The 21812-nt window shown below is 42.9% G+C and overlaps 1 protein-coding gene across 4 annotated transcripts in view; it reads right to left on the reverse strand.

Annotated features, from left to right (window-relative positions):
• Positions 1-21812, reverse strand: part of Rreb1 (ras responsive element binding protein 1) — a 155477-nt gene that overhangs the window by 23844 nt on the left and 109821 nt on the right. For all 4 annotated transcript variants that reach the window (XM_042687143.1, XM_042687140.1, XM_042687141.1 and 1 more), the window contains exons 7-8: positions 15097-15241; positions 14465-14601 (exon numbers count right to left, since the gene is read on the reverse strand). In XM_042687143.1, the coding sequence (XP_042543077.1) occupies positions 14465-14601; positions 15097-15241 (282 nt within the window). The remainder of the gene's footprint in view (positions 1-14464; positions 14602-15096; positions 15242-21812) is intronic.

Below are 21812 nucleotides of genomic sequence, written 5' to 3' on the forward strand. Positions count from 1 at the left end.
ATGTGTGTGTGCAAGTACATGCATACACGTGCCGACTACACATAAGCACGCATGTGTGCGCGTAAACACATACACAAAGCTACACTACTATCAGCATCCCCTAGACCTGCTCTAAATATAGCCACTGCAGCTCCATGTAGCTATTTAAATGGAAATGAAAGTTCCTCATTTGTTTTGGCCTCATTTCTGCAGCATGTCTGTGTCCTGAGCAGCATTCCATTTACTCATACGATTGCATCAAGCGCTTACAATTGCACTGCTTTAGAAAGGAACAATGTGCTCCCATTTCTGCTAGAGGCTAGTGTCCTACTACTTGAGCCAGAGCTCCATTTCCAGTTTTGGTGGTTAATTGGGTATGAGTCTCACAGGCAGGAACTTTCCTGCCCAGGCTTGCTTTGAACCTTAGGTCTCGAGCTCCTGAGTAGCTAGAATTAAGGGCATGAACTACCTGTGGTCAGCCTCTACCACATATGTTTTAATGCAACTTTTTTTTTGTTTTTTGCTATGAAATTCTTTCTCTGGAAAAAGCAGATAATGAAATCACTGATGAAGCAGCTGATCTCCATCTGGTGAAAGCACTGAAAGAAGTGCCAAGTATGTGCAGCCCTGTTTGTTTTATTGCTACCCAGGCAGGGTACAGCACAACATAGTCCCTGTCATATATCCAACTAGAGGACCTCTCCCTAGCAAGATTCCTGTCGTTGTTCAACTACATTTAGACTACGTGGTTTCTACAAGCCATTTAAAACACCATGTGCCTTTTGAGGGGAGTCTGCTGAGCTCCCTAGCTGCAGTCAAGGCCCCAAGGAAGGGCTGGACTCAGATAACCCAGAACACTTTGAAGGATCAAAACAGCTCACACTATGAGCTGGTGTGATGGTGTAGCCTATACCTCCCAAACAGGGCATAGTCCTGGGGAGACTCCAAACCACAAGCACCATTACTTGCCAAAGTGCCCAGGGGTCTAAGTTACAGGTTAGGAGCAATGTGGACATAGTTCTCTGGGCAAGGGTCTAATTCTGAGCTACACACACAGGACAGTGGTCTTGGAGGTAGATGAGAGCCACCATCCTATTCTACTGCCCCAGAAACAGAGCTCTCTCACTTCAGCTCTCCCAGGTACAAGCTCAGCCGTACATACATGGTCACCAATGCAACTCCTCACTACCGGTCTAAAAGGATGAGAGAAATGTTTAAAGGGAAACTGATGACATTAAGAAATTAAGGATAGGGCTGGGAAAGTGGCTCAGTGGTAGAGTGCTTGCCTTGTATGCATGAGGCCCTGGGTTTGATTCCTCAGCACCACATAAGCAGAAAAAAAAAAAAAAAGCTGGAAGTGGCGCTGTGGCTCAAGTGGTAGAGTGCTAGCCTTGAGCTGAAGAGCGGAGGGACAGTGCCCAGGCCCCACGACTGGACCCAAAAAAAACCGAAAAAACAAAACAAACGAAAGAGAAATTAAGGATAATCTCTTAGTTCTAATAATATTTTGGCTATGATCTTTTATAGAAGTCTTTTAAAAAACAAAACAAAACAAGAGCTGGGCACTGGTGGCTCACACCTGTAATCTTGGCAACTCAGGAGGCTAAGATCTGAGAATCACTGTTCAAAGCCAGCCCCAGCAGAAAAGTCTGTGAGACTCTTACCTCCACTAAACCACTAGAAAACCAGAAGTGGCACTGTGGCTCAAGTGTTAGAGTGCTCTCCTTGAGCTGAAGAGCACAGGGACTGTGCTCAATCCCAGAGTTCAAGTCCCATGACAGACCAAAAAAAAAAAAAAAAAAAGAGGCATAATGAAATAGTCATAATTGAAGTGCACCATCCAGGATGGGGATAAGATCCAACAGATGCAGTGAGAGCTGGTAATTCCTGAAACTGGGTAAAGGGATATTGGGAGTTCATTATACTATTTCCTCTACTTTTGTATAGGCCTCAAATATCTTTTTTTTTTTTTTTTGGGGGGGGGGGGGGGTCCGGTCATGGGGCCTGAACTCTGGGCCTGGGCGCTGTCCCTCACCTTTTCAGCTCAAGGCTAGCGCTCTACCACTTGAGCCACAGCGCCACTTCCGGCTTTTTTCTTTTTGCTTATGTGGTGCTGAGGAATCGAACCCAGGGCCTCATGCATGCAAGGCAAGCATTCTACCACTGAGCCACCTTCCCAGCCCTCAAATATCTCTTAATGCATGGGGGGGGGGGGGGGCAGTGGGCATGCACGGAGAGACTTATCTTAGTACAAATAGTAGTGAGACTAAGCCGATTTTTCCGCTACCTTCTTTAAGTTTCAATTTTCAAACCACCACCTGGTAATATATACAGGGAAGAAATACTATTGACTGAGTAGAATTCCAATCAGTTGGAAAGGGTGGGCAGGTAGGCCTGACAAGTTTGCTGCAATACTGTGAATTCTGCAACACCTTTCAGGTTTAAAAAAAAAATTAAAGAAATATTTACTGTGTGTTGAAAAAACTGTAGGTCAGTAAATTTGATGTGCATGTATCTACTTTATTTAACTGAGAAATGTGTGTATACATGCATATATATATATATAATATGTATATATATACACATACAAGCATATACAATGTACTAATTGCATTATAAAATATGAAAATAGAAATACTTAAAGGGTGAGATAAAATATTTCTTCTTATATTATAAAGAGCTTCCTGAATATACTACACTTTAGAAACTATTATATTATTGGGGCTGGGAAGGTGGCTCAGTGGTAGAGTGCTTGCCTTGCATGCATGAGGCCCTGGGTTCGATTCCTCAGCACCAAATAAGCAAAAAGAAAAAAGCCGGAAGTGGCGCTGTGGCTCAAGTGGTAGAGCACTAGCCTTGAGCTGAAAAGCTGAGGGACAGTGCCCAGACCCAGAGTTCAGGCCCCACAACCGGACCCCTCCACCCCCCGCCCAAAAAAAAAGAAACTACTATATTATTGCATTATTTATTGCCATGGATATTCAGTGAGAGTAGAATCTGTATGTTTTATAAACGACATGAAGAGTACCCTTAATTTGGCAATCAGATTTTACTATACTCTTATGGCAGCAATGATTTTTATTTTTTGTACCAGTATCAGGGTTTAAACTCTGGGCCTTGGGGCTGGGAAGGTGGCTCAGTGGTAGAGCGCTTGCCTTGCATGCCTGAGGCCCTGGGTTCGATTCCTCAGCACCACATAAGCAAAAAGAAAAAACCCAGAAGTGGCGCTGTGGCTCAAGTGGTAGAGCGCTAGCCTTGAGGTGAAGAGCTGAGGGACAGCACCCAGGCCCAGAGTTCAGGCCCCATGACTGGACCCAAAAAAAATAAAAATAAAAAAATAAACTCAGGGCCTTGAGCTTGCTTGGATATTCGCTCAACTGGCACTCTCCCACTTGAGCCATACCCCCAGCCTGGCTTTTTGCTGGTTATGGAGTATCTTTTCTGCCCCATTGACTTCAAACTTCTGGATCTGTGTCCTGAGTATCTAGGGTTACAGTCATGAGCTACTGGCACCTAGTCTGGTGGCAATAATTTTAAACCAGCCTATGTCTGTCTCCTCCATTCTCTTGCCTTCCTATTACCTTTTCCCCTCTCTGGACAGTTTTATGTATGTGACAGATGTTCAATAAACACATGTAAAACTTCATTAGCACCAATCAGAAGTTTTGTGTCTCCATGCAAGGTGGCTGTGAAGCGGGGGGGGGGGGGGGGGGGGGGGGGGGGGAGGGGAGGGGTAGTGGTGGTAAGTGGATGGGCTCAGAGACATGAGAAATAGTTCCGATCATGGACAATTTTTATTTTTATTTCCACTGCTTGCATTGTAAAATGTCTTATATATGACTAGGTAAGAAATGCCTGTGACCTTGTTAATAAGCAGATTCCTAGATCCTACTCCAGATCAATTCAAGTCAGAATAACTATAGAGGGTCCAAGATGTGCCTATGAACAAGCACACCAATAAGTCCTGTAAGTTAGGCAAGTTTGAAAAACAAATGACAGAGTATCAAATCTAGAAACATTGAGATGGTAGAACTCCTGCAGAAACAAACGGCTTTATTCATCTTTGTATCTTCTCCTCTTTTCCTTCTCTAAGCCTCAGCTTTGCTTTTCACCTGTGGTGGACATCTTTGGGGTTACTCTATTCAGAGTAAATGTTGTGAAAATGACTAGTCTCTATTCGACCATTATTTTATATTGTGAGGGAAAAAGCAGAAATCCGGAAAAGTCGATTTCCTGACATATATGTTAACGAACATAAAAATGTAGGCAGGAAAGGCTGGGGTGGTGGTACACACCTGTAATCCCATTATTTCAAGAGGAACTGGAGACCAGCCAGGGTTCCAGAGAGCCCTTGTTTCAACCTCACATTGGCTCCCCCATCCCTCCCCCAAGTAGGAAAACCTGAGTTTAAACTTCAAATATTTTCTCTCTTTATTCAAGAAAAAAAAAAGCAATCTCAGTACTTTAATTTAATCTGGAGATTCATTGGGGGGGGGGGGGCGGAGGGGGAAGTGTTTTTCTTGATAAATTCTCTGTTCTTTACCAAGGGGATGCTTCTTCATTCCATACCACCTGTATGTATCCCTAGCTCTGAAAAGAAGTACATCTTCTCTCAGCCTGCATGCCCCACTTAATACTGTGTGGCCTACGTTAGCCTACTTACAGTGTGGATAGTCTGCATTAAGTCTAGATCTGCCCTCATGCTTCCATTTTTATCAGACTTCAGCCTAAGCATTCCTGTTCTATGTTTTTGAGATAAAGCCTCACTATGTCACCCAGGCTGGCTTCAAACTCTTGGATTCAGTCGATCCTCCAGCCTCAGTCTATTTCTCTTCTGAAAAACATTTAGAATATCATCTCCCAACCAAGCTGCTAAAAACTAGAGGGAAGAAAAACTGCTTCCAGTACACTGTGAGATTAGTTAGAAGAACACCAGCAGAAAAACACTGTCCTTCCTGTTTTGACAATTCCCACCTGATGATAGACCTTAACTAAAACTAGGGTAGATATGTCTTTATCAGGTGGAGACACTCTGGCACAATGACTCTCCTCCTGCCCCTCCCTAGAAGGCTTTGCAACCTCTTTTCTAAGACGCAATCCAAGGACAATGGAGGTCATTGTAAATCTGTGGACTGTGCTTGCAGGATGCAGAGCTGGCGGCAGGTGCCGCTCTCAGAGTATTTGCAAACAGCTTGTCAGTCTTCATTAAGGCCACAGCCATTGACTGTGTGATCCCCAGGACTCCATCCTCACTCCTGGTTTGTGGGCTATCTCAACACTATCAAAAATTCAAGAGAAAGAACAACTGCAAAATATTTAGATGAGGTAGAACTCAAAGAGAATTATAGCAATCCAGTAGACACTATGTTGGAAATGAACTATAAAACTTGTGGCTGGGAATGTGGCTTAGTAATAGAGTGCTTGCCTAGCATGCATAAAGCCCTGGGTTCAGTTTCTTAGTACCATGTAAACAGAAAAAAAAAAAAAAAAAAAGTGGAGCTGTGGCTCAAGTGACAGGGTGCTAGCCTTGAGCCAAAGAAGCTCAGGGACAGAGAGCCCAGACCCTGAGCTCAAGCCCCAGGACTGGCAAAAAGAAAAAAAAAAAAAAAAAAAAAGAATGAATTTTGCAGGGCGCCGGTGGCTCACGTCTATAATCCTAGCTGTTCAGGAGGCTGAGATCTGAGGATTGTAGTTCAAAGCCAGCCCAGGCTAGGAAAGTCCGTGAGACTTTTGTTGTTGGTCGTGGGGCTTGAACTCTGGGCTTGGGTGCTGCCCCTGCCCTCTCCAGCTCAAGGCAAGCACTCTACCACTTGAGCCACAGCACCACTTCTGGTTTTCTAGTCGTTTATTGGAGATAACAGTCTCAGAGACTTTTCTGCTGGGGCTGGCTCTGAACAGTGATCCTCAGATTTCAGCCTCCTGAGTAGCTAGGATTACAGGTGTGAGCCACAGGCTGACACTCCAATTAACCACCAGAAAAACCAGAAGTTCAAAGCCCAAAGTTCAAGCCCTATGACAGATAAAACAAGACTTGTTGGTGGGGACAGGAAGGAAAAACTGGGAGAGAGCAAAGGAAGGAGTGACATTGTCCAAAAGAAATGTACTTATTACCTGACTTACGAAACAGTAACCCCTCTGTACATCATCTTTATAATAATAAATTAATTAAAAAAAGAATTACAGTGGCGAAAGGGCTGTAGATCAATGTCATTTTGCAAGAGATTTGACAATGTGCCAGAGAGTACTTTTATAAATCAGTTTGCCTCTTGATTTTGGGGCAACAGAAATGGCCCTATGTGGGAAGCTGAAAAAAATTTTTCTTGTAGCAGCCTCCTAAGTGTTGGGATTACAGGTATGAACGTCTCTATGCCTACCTGAACGAACAATTACAAATGGAAACCAACTCTGCTGTCAGTAAAATAACATATTCTTGGGAAAGTTCATCTCTTTGTGGAACCCAAGGAAACTATCAGTAATCACTGACATGATACCTTCTAACCGCCTCCCCTCCCCCATTATATTAACGTAGATTGCTCTCAGGTTAAAAAAAAAAGTGTAAAAATTTGATTCAAAAAAGGACAGTTCATAGTGAGAACATTACATATGAAGTATAGCAGTGAATATAAAGACAGACTGTGGCCTGATCTTAGTTTCTAGTAACCTTGCTCAGTAGCTCAGTACAGTGAACCCCAAAGCTCTAACCTCACAGTGTACCCCAAGGCAAGGGACTGGTGCTTGTTCACTCTGTGTATACCCAAGTTCTAGCACAAGTTAGCCAATACTTCCATAAGATTGGGGGTTGGAGGAGGGAAAGAGGGAGAAAAATGAGGGAAGGGGTTAATAAGTTAGATAAGAAATGTAATCACTACCTTACTTATGTAACTGCAACCCCTCTGTACATCACCTTGACAATAAAATTTTTAAAAAAGATGATAACAAATTCAAATTTAAAGCTGGGTGTTGTGGCTCACACCTGTAATCCTAGCTACTCAGGAGGCTGAAATCTGAGGATCACAGTTCAAAGCCAGCCTGGGCAGGAAACTCCGTGAGACTCTTATCTCCAATAAACCACTCAGAAAACTGGAAGTGGCCCTGTGGCTCAAGTGGTAGAGTGCTCCCCTTTAGCTGAAGAGCTGAGGGATAGTGCTCAGGCCCAGAGTTCAAGCCCCATGAGCGACTGAAGAAAAAAAAATTTAAATTTAAAATGCTGGCAGAGCTGCCATTTTCCACTTCCACGTATGCCTACCTTACACTGGTGTCTGGTCTTCAGCAGGCCTGATCTACCGTTGGGGAAGGGGGTCCTGATACTGAGTGTGGGGCTCCAGCAGTTCATAGGGGGTGGGGAAGGCTGTGATGTCTGAATTCCAAGTCATGGTTCTCTGGAAGAGCAGAGGGGAAGTAGCTGCTGGCAGCTTATCTCTCTTCTCCCTGCCTCCCTTAGCACCACTTGTAATGTCACTGAAGGGTACTAGTAAAGTGTGAAGCACAGATAGAAGGTTCTGGGGTGGGTGAGTGGAGTCCCTTGGGAAATGCTGCCAGGCAGCTGGATGGGTAGGTGAGCTCATTTTTGATTGTGGCTGTTGGTATGTAAAGTCAGAGACACAACAGAGGGCTGCCAAGTATGGAGGAATGGAGAACCTCTATCAGAGACAGCCTTTAGTAGGTGCTTGTAGAAGTGCCTTTCAGTTGTCAAGAGACAGCAAGATTGGTCCTGTGGGTTAAGGGGTCAGTGTATATCACCTGCCTAACATGTGTGAGACCCTGGGTTTTAGCTCCAGCACCTCAGAAACAAGATTATTTAACTTGCATGTCCACAGGCTTCCTTTTTCTTTCAAAATCAAAGAGGCAGAATTTGTCCATGTTCTGGCTGTGACTTTCATCAAAAGTTGTGTTGTGTTTTCAAAGGACAAGTCTTACTTTACAGCAGCCAATCCTCCAATTTGACCTCATGCCATAAAGTCACTGAGACCCAAACCTACCAGCCACTACCCTACCAGGCTTCTCAGGTCACCAAGGCAGGGAGTCAATCAACCAGATCCCCTAGGTCAGAGAAATACCCATTTGTCAGCTAAAATTGTGTCCTTAAACTACTGTCCTTGTTCATCCTCAGATCCACTCAGTCTTAAAAGGCTGATCCCTCCCTCCATCCCTCCTTTGAAAACAGCTTAATGAGGCTAGGCCACAGTAGAAGTGAACTGTAATAAATGTGCTACTATGGTATGGACATTTATTGTAGAGAGTAATGGTAAAAGCATGGTGCAAGTTGTCAGTTCTTCAGAAATCTAACAATGAGCCAGGCATGGTGGCAGACATCTGTATTACTAGAATTCAGAAGGCTGAATGAGGAGGATCTCTAACAAGTTAGAGGAGACCCTGTCTTTAAAATAATAAGAATTATGGGGCTGGGAAGGTGGCTCAGTGGTAGAGCACTTGCCTTGCATGCATGAGGCCCTGGGTTCAATTCCTCAGCACCACATAAGCAAAAAGAAAAAAGCCGGAAGTGGTGCTGTGGCCCAAGCGGTAGAGCGTTAGCCTTGAGCTGAAGAGTTGAGGGACAGCGCCCAGGCCCAGAGTTTAGGCCCCACAACCGGACCCCCCCCCAAAAAAAAATAATAAGAATTATGTCTTCTGAAGCACACAAATTTGACTTCCTAAGGCGTAATCTATGATCATAGTCCATACGATTTTGAATGTGATGCTACATACCGGGCTGACCACTTAAATTACAGCTTTACTCCCCAATTTTTTTTTTTTTTTTAATGGTTAATTGAAGATAAAGGTGTCATGGACTTTCCTAACTAAGGTAACTTTGAACTGTAATCCTCAGGTGTCAGCCTCCTGAGTAGCTAGGATTACAAGTGTGAGTCACTAACTCCCAGCTCAATGATAGCATCTTAATTTAATTTTCTGTATGCCACTGGCTGAGCCATTTTGATCAACTGCTAAAATTTTGTATCTTATTTAAGTTGGGATTTTATTAAGTTTATTTTCTTGAAAAATAAAAATGTAATATAAAAGCTTAAAGAGCCAAGCCTGGTTAACTTATCAGCAATAGGATCACAGCAGTGCGAAACAAGGGTGTCCACATCATTTTCAGTTAAATTAAAAATAAAATTTAAGTTTTAAGAATTTAACACTGGTACAGGGAAAGTTTCTTAGCAATAGAGTTCTTGTCTAGTATTCATGAGGCCCTAGGTTGGATTCCTCAGTACCACATAAATAAAAATTTAATTAAAAGAAAAATCAACCCTGTAACTAAACAATTTTGGAATTAGCTCTCCCAGAACCTGCTACAGTAATATTTTTGGAAGACTGAATTGGCAAATTTCAAACATCAGGAAATTAATTTCTTGAGAATCTCTGATTTCTCTAATAATCTAAGAAAAATGATTTGAAGGCATCAACTCCCTTCAAGCTTTCATCTTTCTACATAGTTTATAAGGATTACAAAACTTGGGAGGTAGGACTCAAACCAAATTAAACATCTCTCAATTTCCCAATTTTTATAAAAGTACAACCAGATGAAAGTGACTCTTTATGAGATGAAAGAGTAAAAGAACAAATTGCTTTCACGTTCTCTGTCAAATCCACAGTACTTGGTCAAAGAAGCCTTTCATCTGACTTCTCAATTTGACTGGAATGGAATAACCAAGAAAGGCCACAACAAATCACTAAGTGCTGGAAGGTTTAAATGTAGTAGTAGTAGTAGTAGCAGTAATAATAATAATAGTAATGACATGTACTCTAAATAATGGTATGAGAAGAAAAGCTCATCCTCCCAAGCATTCAAATCTATCTTCCAGATGGGGAAACTGAGCCTCCGCTCTCTGAGGTCAGACGTTCTGGGTAGCAGGCTGGGACGGAGCCATCTGCTAGGCTGTTTGCTCAGAGGACAGGTATTTGCAGATGCCCCAGCGACTTACATGTCCCGTGTCATGTCCTTAATGCCTGAGTGCATTTCCTAACACTGACACACCCCACTCCTTGCCATGGTGGTTAGTGGGAACCTGAGAAATACCTGCTGAGGGGCTGCCCCTCAACCAGGCCATTTCGCTGAGATACTGAATTCCTTGCTCATTAAGAGTTTTAATGGACAGACTGGCATTCCTTTTAACAAGGGATTTCATGCTTCATTTTTCCTGGTCGGTCTCCAGAGACCAGAAGGAGTAAGTGCAAACAATCTTTCTTCAGACACCCGGCTCAGACATTCCTCTTTCTTCAGCCCATCCTCCCAGGCCTATTCCAGGGCAGAGAACTGACACCCACAGCTGCACTAATCTCTGCCAGTTGTTGTGAGCAGCAGTGACAGGGCCCTGACCCAGCAGCCTTCCTTCCTCATGCCCCAAGAACTCACCCAGTACCCAGTTCAGCTTGTTCAGTCAAGCCAGCATGGTATAACGCACGGAGCAGAATCTGAAGGGCTTCATAACTGGAATATATGAGGTGGACACAGAAAAGCCAGGACAGCCTGGTTCTTTGTCCTTTGTCAGCTCAAGGGGATGGTAGGACAGACAGCTGACCCAGGCCTCTCTGCCAGGCAAGGGTATAGAATATGGGGTGGTACCTTCAGTCCCCAGCATTATCTTATATGTGTTTTCACTTGGCTGAGCTTCAGATCTCTAGACTCCTAAGTTCAAGACTCTGAGAGATATTGGTATGCTTCTGCGCTATTTAGAATTAGATATAACAATGCATGTGAAGAAGTCTTGGAGTCTCTGCAGGTGGTGAGTGTGCTGAGGGAGCTGAATGGTTTTTGGAACAGTTGAGAATGCAGAAGAAAGAATGTTCTGCTACCTCTCTCCAAATGGTCCTACAGTCAGGACTCACACCATTCAGTCAGGGAGAAAAGCCCTGCTACCTTTCAGAGCCCTGTTAAGCTAATTCTGGACCCAGATTTGAGGGCATTACCTTATACATGAGCATCACCTCAATAATGTGACCAGTCTGAGGAAGGCCTTGACCCCAGATAGAACAAAACAAAGCATCCCAACATCCCAATGTCAGATCCAAAGCTATTATCAACCAGATTCCTTTGCTTAGCTACAAGGCCAATGTATCCCTCTTGGCTCGATTTTACATCTTTGTTTCCTGACTTGTCCACAGAGCATCTCAAGCATCACTGCTTTCCTCAAGCCTGGCTTAATGTCTCGCACTATTATAATGAGGACTCAGTCATCTGTTGGTCACATTTTAACTGAAATAATGTTTAAATTACTTATTACCTGATTTCCTTTAATCAAGAAGCCACCTAAGATTATATAGTAACTTAGGCCAAGTTTCACCTTTGGCAGGATCCTCCTCAATGTAGTGATGATCCAGCTACGTGATCACCCTGGAAGTGACTCCTAGATATTCCAGGGCTTCACTGTCTGAAATCTGCTCTATGGGTTGCTGGGCCCTTGACAGGTGCTTGTTTGCATTGGGAGGAGATGTAACTACCTCACATGCTTGATTACAAATACTCAGTACATGACAATAAGAAAGTCAAACAACACTATCCATTTTTATACCAATAATAGGACAACATGCTATTTTGAATATATAAGTATAACCAATGAAAGCATGATTAGTTTCATCTATTTATTTTTTTCCTTCCTTCCTCCCTCCCTCTCTCCTCTTTTTTTTTTTTTTTGTGGGGGAAAAGGGGACAGCAGTTAGGATAACGGGTACAAGACACTATGTCTAGCTCTTCCTTAAAAGGTGTTTATCATCAGGCACTGATAGACCTGTAATTCTAGCTACTCAGGATATGAGATATGAGAACTGTGGTTCTAAGCCAGCCCAGGCAAAAAAGTCCATGAGACTCTTATTTCCAATTAATTGCCAGAAACCAGAAGTGGAGTTGTGGCTCAAAGTGGTAGGGAACTAGTCTTGAGCTTAAAAAAAAAAAATTCAGGGACAATGCCCAGGCTGAGTTCATGCCCTACAACTGACAAGCCAAAAAAAGAAAGAAAGAAAGAAAGAAAGAAAAGAGAAAAGAGAAAGAAGAGGGAGGAGAAAGAAGGGAAGGGAAAGGGAGGGAGAAGAGGAGGAGGAAAAGGAGGAGGAGGAGGAAGAAGATGAAGAGGAGGAGAAGGAGGAAGAGGAGGAGGAGGAAGAAGAGAGTAGTTGTGGCCTATCAAACTGGGATCCCAACAATCTCTGCCTCCTAAGTAGCGAGGGTTAGAAGTTTGAGCTGCTGGCACCTGGGCTGTTTCTTTTACTTTTTTGGTGCAAAGATAGAATTTAGAACTTCACACATGCTAACATGTTCTATCTAACACTAAGCTATGGCCCCAGCCCACTGGTAAGTGTGGCTACTGGAAAACTTCAAAGGACATGCTGTTCACAGTCTACTTCTGCTAGACAGCACTGACCTGGACACTCTTCCAGCTAACTCCAATCCTACTGTGGACAGCCTGTTGCTCTGCTCTATTCTAATGACAAAGCAAGCAAAGTAGACACCCAATGCCTAGGAACATCTTCACATACGGGATGCCCCCTTCGCATCCACCTGATCTCTGAACATGCCATCCTCCCCTTTGGACTCCAATGTCAGAGCCCACTCAGCTCAACACTGCTCCCTCTCTCTTTCTTTTCCCAGTCTGGGGAAGTGTATAGAGAGGGTCACAAGCAACACCCGACCCTGAGTTAGAATCTCTATCAGTGGCTTTGTGTCTTCCTTTTGTTGGATGCCAGCACTTCATTAATTCGAAACACCAGCAGAGCAGAGGAAAATGGACTCAGCATTTACAGGAGTTTGGGTTTCCAACACTTTATTAAGGAACAATGGGCACCTCGCCAACTTTGGTAGGAGGGGAGGGAAAGGGGGGGGGTGAGGGTAGGAGAAAGAAGCCAACAGCTGTTTTGAGTTATAGACTTTCTGTCTAACTGGTGGCATCACACTGTGGCTCTGTTGCCTTTGGGGTTTGAAAATGGAGTTGGTGTCTATTTTAGTTCTGGGTTAACAAGCAGTCTCTCCCACGAGCTACTGTCACAGTTCACCACCAGCTAGGCCTTAGGCCCATTCTGGCCCATGCCTGCCCCTAAGGCCTCCTCTGATAGCAGGCTATTATGTGGAAGCCGAGCACAGAGGAGAAAAGGGGAATTAACTATGTTCTGTAATCAACTCCTTTTGGTTTCCAGACAACAGCTCCACCCCATCTAGTAACAGTTACTAGACAAAGCCACTCCACCGGGGCTACCCTGGTTCTTCCACACAAGGGATACCAGGCTACCTCCTACTAGCCACCCATGGCCAGCTGTTGTAGGGCTAGTGACAAGAAAGACTGCTTACAAGGACCAAGTCCCTGAGAGGCTATAAATGTCTTCATCTAACCCCTCACTAAACAAAGGGGGCTACCAGAGAGTAGGTAGCAGATCTGTGTTAGCCGCATAGGCAGCTCGAGGTTCAACCTCATTCTGTGTCTGCATTACCAGCTTTGGAGCCAAGGTAAGTGAATTATCAATCAAGCTAAGTCTGTCTTGCACATGGACTGATGAGCAGAGTCCAGTGCAATTTCCATCTCCATGTGCTCAGAGGACTCCCAGACTCTCTGGAGCAGGTCTTTATCCAGAAGGATGTTCTGTGAGACCTATACCCTCACAGAAACCAGAATTTCAGTGACAGATGTTCCTCCATCATTGCTACACACTGTGCTGTGCAGATATCGGCTGCCCAGCAATCTTTTGTGAATGCCAGATTATGGTATAATTATCTAGAAGGGAGCAAGTGAGTAGTTCGTAAGATGGCATCTGATCACAAGATAAAATACGAAGTGAGATAAATTATATGAAGGTGCTCAGGGATATGCATTAATGGCTGCTGGGCAGGAATGCAGGGTAGGAGTTGGGGTCCAATGTGCTGTTCTTGCCTTGGCTCACACTGCCTCTTTTTTTATGAGGCTTGTATAGTGAATGCATCCCTGTCCTTGGTCTAGAGAACTATTTCAACATTCACTGCAAGCCCACATCCTGGGGACGTGGACATCGATGAAACAAAGAAGTTCAACCAGAGAGCCTACAAAAGGAAAAGCCAAGTGCAATTTGGCTTTAAAGTGCATGCGCACGCACACACACACACACACACACACACACACACACTCTCTCTCTCTCTCTCTCTCTCTCTCTCTCTCTCTCTCCAGACCTCGAGGCCTGCAAGGGAACACAGGGATTAACAGAAAACGAGGATTATCTGGCCCCGTCTTCCAATGTGAGCACAAAAACTATTCATTCCTGCTCTAGCTTATCAGTCAATGTCTTGAGACTAGAGAACTAACCTCTAGGAGCAAAGGAGCAGAGTAATAAACACTATCTGAGGCTACAGTCCCATGTAAGTCCTGTAACTCTTACACTTCATGTGTTTGCTAACTGCCTTACTAAGAATGCCCTTGTGTACAAGTTCAATCATTTACCTTCAGTGTGGAGTAATAAAAAAAAAAAAAAGTCATATACCAGAAGAAATGGGAACTTATTGACCACAAGTGCAGTTTACCCTTTCTCCTACCTTAGTGGGTTATCTGAGTGGGTCTCCATGTGGCTCTCCAGGCCATACTTGCAAACAAACTCCTTGAAACACACTGGGCAATGAAATACTTCATCAGGCATCTTCTCCAAGTCACCTGACTGCCCATCTTCTATCATCTTAGGAAAAAAAACAAAATGTGCAGTCACAAAGGTGGTCTTCCACATAGAAGAGCCTAATACCAAACTAGAGATTTCTACTAAAAGAAGTATGTTCCTTACCTAAGTCTTAAGGTATGATTGATCAATAATTTGTTCATACAACCAATACTCACTAAGCATTCCCATCTACCTATCCATGCGCCCACTTATTCCTCAGTATTCTCAACTCAACCAACACTTATGGGTTTCCAACAAAAGAAGCTTCCATGGTAGCTAGAGAGACAATGTAAAAGTATGGAAACAATTTTACATTTCATCTCTAGGCTTAGGAATGGGGCTGCAAAAAGGAAGTCCACAAAGTTACTCTTTTTTTAGATACTTTACCAAAAGTATAGAAAAATACAGGTTAAAAAGCCTAGCATGGATGTGTGCCAGGACCCCACACAGTGAAAAAATGATTATAATTATTTGTGCCCAAAGCCCTGTGATGAGAGCTACAGGAGCCCAGAGAACCTTTTTAGCTGGTGCGGGGTCTTCTCTCTCTGACTCTGCATCATGACTCAGTTTCCTCTTGGAGGACAGCCGCCTGCGCTTCAGAGGAGACGGAGGGGCTGTAGTTGTAGCACTGTTAGGGTCCTTCTCATGAATCTTCATATGCCTAAGGGAACAGACAGACACAGACAGAACTGTCAGTTAACATCAACAATCCATTTCATTTCATTTATTTCTTCTAAGAATTGTGTGTGTGTCCCAGTATAGGGGCTTGAACTCATGGTCTCATACTCAGCTTTCCTGCTTACCACTAGGGCCCTGCCATTTGAATCATACCTCCAGTCCATCTTTTTTGCTGTTTAATTAGAAATGGAGTCCCACAGACTTTTCTGTTCAGTTTAGCTTTGAACCGCAACCATGAGATCCCAATTTCCTAAGTGTGTAAGCCACTGGTACCCAGCTCCTATTTCTTTTTTCTTTTTAAAGATTTATATGTGTAGGCATTGGTACTTGAATTTTTTTTATTATTCATATTTGCAATACTGGGGATAGAACCAGTGCTTCACAGATGCTAGGCAAGCTATACTGCAGCTCTTGATATAGAGTATGATTTATACAGTAGCTTCTATCTTTTTAAAATTTCATAATCTCCTTGAATCTCTCCTCAAGCTCTTGTGGGTGTTATCCAGAAGTGTTGCTCAACATCTCACTGTTTATTAGAAGACATTCCTGAACTTAACTAGCATTACTGACATAGAAACAAACTATCTGATGACCTGGTCTACTAACATGGACAAAAAGTATTATTTTAGGACACATAATTCTATACAATAAAGAATTCTCAGGTTCCTATATGATACTAGTAATTCATATACCAGTAACTCTAGAGGTACTGGCACTCAGAAGCTACCTCCATCTACAAGCTGCATGTTCTGCCTTTGGGAACATTCTGAGGATCAAGTTTGAGACATGCTGACAAAGCAGATATCCCAAATACTTAAGGCTTGAAAGCTTTTCCATGTTGTTCTTGATACTATGAACTTTATAGCTCATGAGAGCATCTGGGCAATAAGTCACATGTTGCAACTGATTATCTATAGAACCAGACACACACACACACACACATGCACGCACGCACGCACGCACACACACACGCGCGCGTGAAAGAGTTGGCTGGGGCTCAGCTCGAGTAGTAGAATACCTGCCTAGCAACCACGAGGTTCAGCTCAAACCCCAGTATTGCCCTTCTCCTGAAAAAAAAAAGTGTCGTTAAACACGTGTTCATTCCAAAAAGGGTGACCTGATTTAAATGGTCTTGTTTTACCAAGTTCTAAAAGAAGCATCCTAAGAAGGTCCCAAGACATAAAGGAAGAGAAAAAAGCATTAACAAATAGTCTCAATGTCTTTATTTTGAAACTCAAAAGATTTTAACATCGTCATCATCATCATCATCATTATCATCATCATCATCATCATCATGATGTTATGATGCAAGAATGGGGTTAAGCTATAACAGATGTAGGATTGTAGCTGCAGTTTTTCACAAATAACTATTTGAAAATACCTATTTGATAGTATCTCCACCAACCTCCTCCATCGCCATCTCACTTGCTTGCTTTCTTTCCCTCTCCTCTATTCTACTTCCCTCTCTTCCTCCAATGAGTTATACTCCTAGACCCTAGGAAGTACTTAAACAGTGGGAAAGGTTAGTGAGGTTTTCATGCACCATCCTGTCACACTTCTGAAAAGCAGCTCTGCTCAGTTTTTTTGCTGGTTTTGTTCAAGGAGACAGACTAAGGTTGAAAAAAAAAAAAAAAGCAGCGACACATGATTTGAAATGGTCAGGACTTCCCTGATGGAGCCCTCCTTTCTAGACATATGTGGATGCACAATGCTATAGACTGCCACAGGACCTCTTTTGTTCTGCTGCATGGATATAGTTGAGACCGTCTCCTGTGTAGTCTCTGCCCCGGACAAAGCAGCACCATTCCCCAGCCATCCTCCAGCTGGAACTGCTGAGATGTGACCTGACCTTTGAAGATAAAGGACTTAGGAGAGGAAACCAAGTCAAACCTTGGTTCTCTCATGGGGAATTAGTGTGGTGAAGCGCAAAGATCTAGTGGGAGAAAAAGGACAAGAATCACAGACATGAAGCCACAGTCAGATTATTAGGGAAGGATTGTCTATTATTTAGTTTTTAAGCCATCCAATGCCTAAAGAGTTAATAGACACAAACAGCCCTGTTCCAAGTATCAAAGTGATTGTGATTTGAGGAAACCATCTGTTAATATCAATATTTAGAGGTAAAAAAGGGTAGAGAGTTCATTTTTGACATTTTTTTGTACAGGTCATACCAATTTTAGAAATGTCATTTTTTTAAAGCATCTAAAATTTAAGAAAGCATAATTTAAAGGAACGTAAATTAGTATGAAACTGAGAGGGGTAGGGTTATGAGAGACAGGAGAATGATGGAAGGGGGTGATATTGATCAAGAAGCATTGTATTCATAAACTGACATGTTGAATCGTAACCCCTTTGTACAACTACTTAAAGATAATGTAAGTGCAACTAAAATTAGTACCAAATCAAACCTCCCAAAAACCTACTCATAATTTTAACTAAATTAACAAAATCAAACCTTTCTTTCTATAGTTAACATAGTAAGATTATTAAAAATTAGTGAGAAATGTAAAACTTCATTGGCACATTTTGCGTTCATTTGCTCAATCTCATGATACAAATACAAAGTGGTAATCCATTATTATGTCCTTAGGATCTTGAGAGAAACTGTTGTCACTAAAGTTAGGAAGACAATGGGATGGCATCAGCACTTGGTAAGAGCCTCGTGGGAACTTTACAAAGATTGCCATTTCCATTTTACAGACTTGGCAGTTGAGACCTAAGGGGTTCTGTGGCCTCCCAGCTAAATGAACTATGATGTGCCTATGGTTACAACACTGGTGACTCCAGACTGCCTCCCAAAGGTCTTGTCATTCAGTTAGATCCATGTCCTATCTCTATTCTGGATTGAGATTCTGTCCTTGTCTAAAGAGCTGGGCTTTGCCCTTGAACTGCATGACTGATAAAGGCAGAGGGGAGAAGGCAGGTCAAAGCAAGGACTCTGTGAGCTTGGGTTACGGAGACTGATGGACAACAGCAACCCCCTCTAGTTCTCTGAGTGAGCCCTGCTGGAGCCTCAGATTCAAAACACAAGCAAAGCAGTGTGTGCTTAGGAGGAAAATAAAGAAGACTAAATTTATTAAAACAGACTATTTACATCTATAAAAATGGAACAAGGAAACCACTTGGGGACATTATTTCTTGGAGGGAAGGATCCAGGGAGTGGATGAAGGATTAAAATACAGTGTTAATATGTATGGAGTTGATGGCTCACACCTGTAATCCTAGCTACTCAGGAAGCTGAGATCTGATAACCATGTCTCCAAGCCAGTCAGGGCAGAAAAGTCCATGAGACTCTTATCTCCAATAAATTACTCAGAAAAGCTGAGCAAAATCGGTGGCTTATGCTTGTAATCCTAACAGGAGGCTGAGATCTGAAAATTGAGGTTCAAAGCCAGCCTGGGCAGGAAAGTCCGTGAGACTCTTATCTCCAATTAACCACCAGAAAACCAAAAGTGGCACTGTGGCTCATGTGGTAGAATGCTTACTTTGAGCTGAAAAGCTCAGGGACAGGGCCCAGGCCCAGAGTTCAAGCCCCACAACCGACGACAACAACAAAATCACTCAGATAAAGCCAGAAGTAATGCTGCAGCTTAAGTGGTAGAGTGCTAGCCTTATGCAAAAGAAGCCCAGAGACAGCACCCAGGTCATGAGTTCAAGTCCCAGGACCAGCACAAACAAAACACCAAAACATGTGTGGACATGTAACACTGAACCCCTGCCCCCATAATTGATATAAATCAACATTAAAAACAAAACAAACATGAAAAACTCCACAACATGGGGCCTTCCCCAATCTGTCCTTTTAGTCCCATGATGAATAGTGGCCAGAAGCTGATTCAGTCCAGCCAACGGCCTGAGGGGTCCTCAAGATATGCCATGAGATGTGGTCTGCTATTATGGATTTCCCCCTTCATGGGATCACTGCTCTGCTTCCTCAGCCTCCAACAGCAGAGGCAGGAACTTCAGCAGTTCATTCCTCCCAAAGGCTAACAGAATGTGGAATGAGCCATCGTGAAGGGCTAGTGACAGCCTCTTCCCTTTAGGGTAGTGCCATAACAGAGGAAAGATGATGGGGAAGAGACAACTATCTATGGTTTTGGAAGGCTGAGATCTATTTTCCACTGAAGCTTTATTTTAATGCCTAATCTGTCTAATTTCCATCAGCCCCACATTAGGGAATGACAATGAGCCCGAGATGGAAGGGAGTGGAGACAGTATCCAACTACCTACTCCGCACACTAAGTCCCTCTTCATAGCAGACAGCATCCCTAGCTCTACTCAAATACTCCTAGCAACAGAGGCTTCTCCATATCATCAGGTAAAACCTGTCTTCTGCACATCGAATCAGAAACCCTTAAGTGTCTGTCTGTCCTCAAAGGGCAAAATGGTATTGCTCTACACTGTCTTCAACAACTGTTTCAACAGTGCAAGCAAGAGGACTCCTGAACTTCTCTCAAGTTTTTCTCAAAATGAAACCACTCCAGCTTTTCCAGTGCCAAGCACTGCTGCAAAGCTAATGAATCATGCTAGTCTAACTAACCTCAGAATACTTTCTGATTTGCAGATAACCTTCATTAAGGAGCCTAAAACTACATCCACATGACTCTTTCCCTGGGGGCTCAGGCATTTGCTGCTCCTCCAACCTGGGAAGCTATGCCTCACTTGGGTCTTCCTAGGCTTGGCCCCAGCAATCCAGGCTTCACATCGTGCAATCCCTCTCATGAGGCCTTCCTGGAGACTCACATCCCACTTATGCAAATACTCAAGCCCACGACCCAGTTTTTCTTTTAAAGATGGCATAAATTGTACAGTTTGGGAGCAGTGGCTCACACCTGGAATCCTAGCTACTTAGGAGATCCAAGGATCGCAGTTCAAAGCCAGCTTGGACAAGCAAGTCCATGAGGCTCTTATCTCCAATTACCTACAAAAAAGTCGTAAGTGGAGCTATTGCTCAAGTGGTAGAGTGAAAGTCTTGAGTGAGAAAGCTAAGGGATAATGCCCAGATTCTGAGTTCAAGCTCCAGTACTGCCAGCACACACACAAAATTGTACCAAGAGGTTTCATTGTGATATTTATATACAAGCATGTAGTCTATTTTGATCAAATTAACCCATCTATATTATTCTTTAACTCCCTTTTTTTCTCTCACTTACTCAAAAACGAAACTATCATGTATTTATTTGCTTGATCCTTGGTAGTCAATCAACATTACTAGCTGCAAGTTGTAAGAACTTGATTTCTGTTGTTCTCTATACCAATCTCTAGTAGCACATACGTAGGTGGTTAAGAAATCCACCAAATGTCTGGATGGGTAAAAAATTAAATATAAGCCAGGCACTGGTAGCTCACACCTGTAATCTTAGCTACTTTCTCAGAAGGCTGAGATCTGAGGATCATGGTTCAAAGCTAATCCAGGCAGGAAAGTCCATAAGACTCTTACCTCCAATTAGCCATCAGAAAAACCAGAAGTGGTTCTGTGGTTCAAGTGGTAGAATATTTGATTTGAGCTGAAGAGCTCAGGGTTCAAGCCCTGTGACCAACACCCTCCCCTCACCCCAAATTAAATATATTTGTTCTATCATGGAATAGACAAATGAAAAAGAATGAAACACATGTAGAAATGGTTTTCCTCAGAATACACCTATCACATACATCCTGAACACATCTGGCATTGCATCCTAGGGTTGACAGTGTCATATCACAGGGACTTTAAATGGAAAATATAGACACAAATTTTTTTCTTCTTCTCTTATTAGAATAAATTTGCCCTCAGTCATTCAAAGAAAACCCATGCTCCTACAAGAAAGGCAGAAAAAGTGAATGTGAGATTAAAGTATGTTTCTACTTTTGCATCAAATTCTATCGTTTTCTATTGGAGGCATGATCCTTCAACCAGCAGGAATCCTGACGCATGATGGTTTAAGGAAGGAATTTTATTGGCACATTTGGAATCAAGACAAGTTTTCACCACAGGATCCTAGTAAAATTCTTTAGCCCTCTGTACTGCCTGCAGGTTTGGTTAACTATCAGACTAGGATGTCTTTTTTTTTTTTTAATATACATGTACCAAATTTCTCTCAGTCTGGTTTGCCATTCATTACTCTTGAAGGGGCTTGTTATAGTGATGAACAGAAACAAATATTGCAGATTTTTTAAAACTAAGAGATAATAAATTGGAGTACTTTTCAACACTATTAGATACCTGCTTTACATCTGGGAGGTGGACGCTGATTTTAAACTTAAGAACTTTTTCTTCTGTAATCGCTTTTTTTTTTCAAATTTGAGAAGATTCTTTTTTTTTTTTTTTTTTGGGTCCAGTCATGGGGCCTGAACTCTGGGCCTGGTCACTGTCCCTCAGCTCTTCAGCTCAAGGCTAGCGCTCTACCACTTGAGCCACAGCACCACTTTCAGCTTTTTCTGCTTATGTGGTGCTGAGGAATCGAACCCAGGATCTCATGCATGCAAGGCACGCACTCTACCACTGAGCCACCTTACCAGCCCTTTAACATTCTTAAAATTCCTTTTGATGCAAAATCCTCTGGGAAATTCTCAAC

This window comes from Dipodomys spectabilis, unplaced genomic scaffold, assembly GCF_019054845.1.
Source record: "Dipodomys spectabilis isolate Male_0828 unplaced genomic scaffold, ASM1905484v1 ptg000104l, whole genome shotgun sequence".
NCBI classification, from domain to species: Eukaryota; Metazoa; Chordata; class Mammalia; order Rodentia; family Heteromyidae; genus Dipodomys; species Dipodomys spectabilis.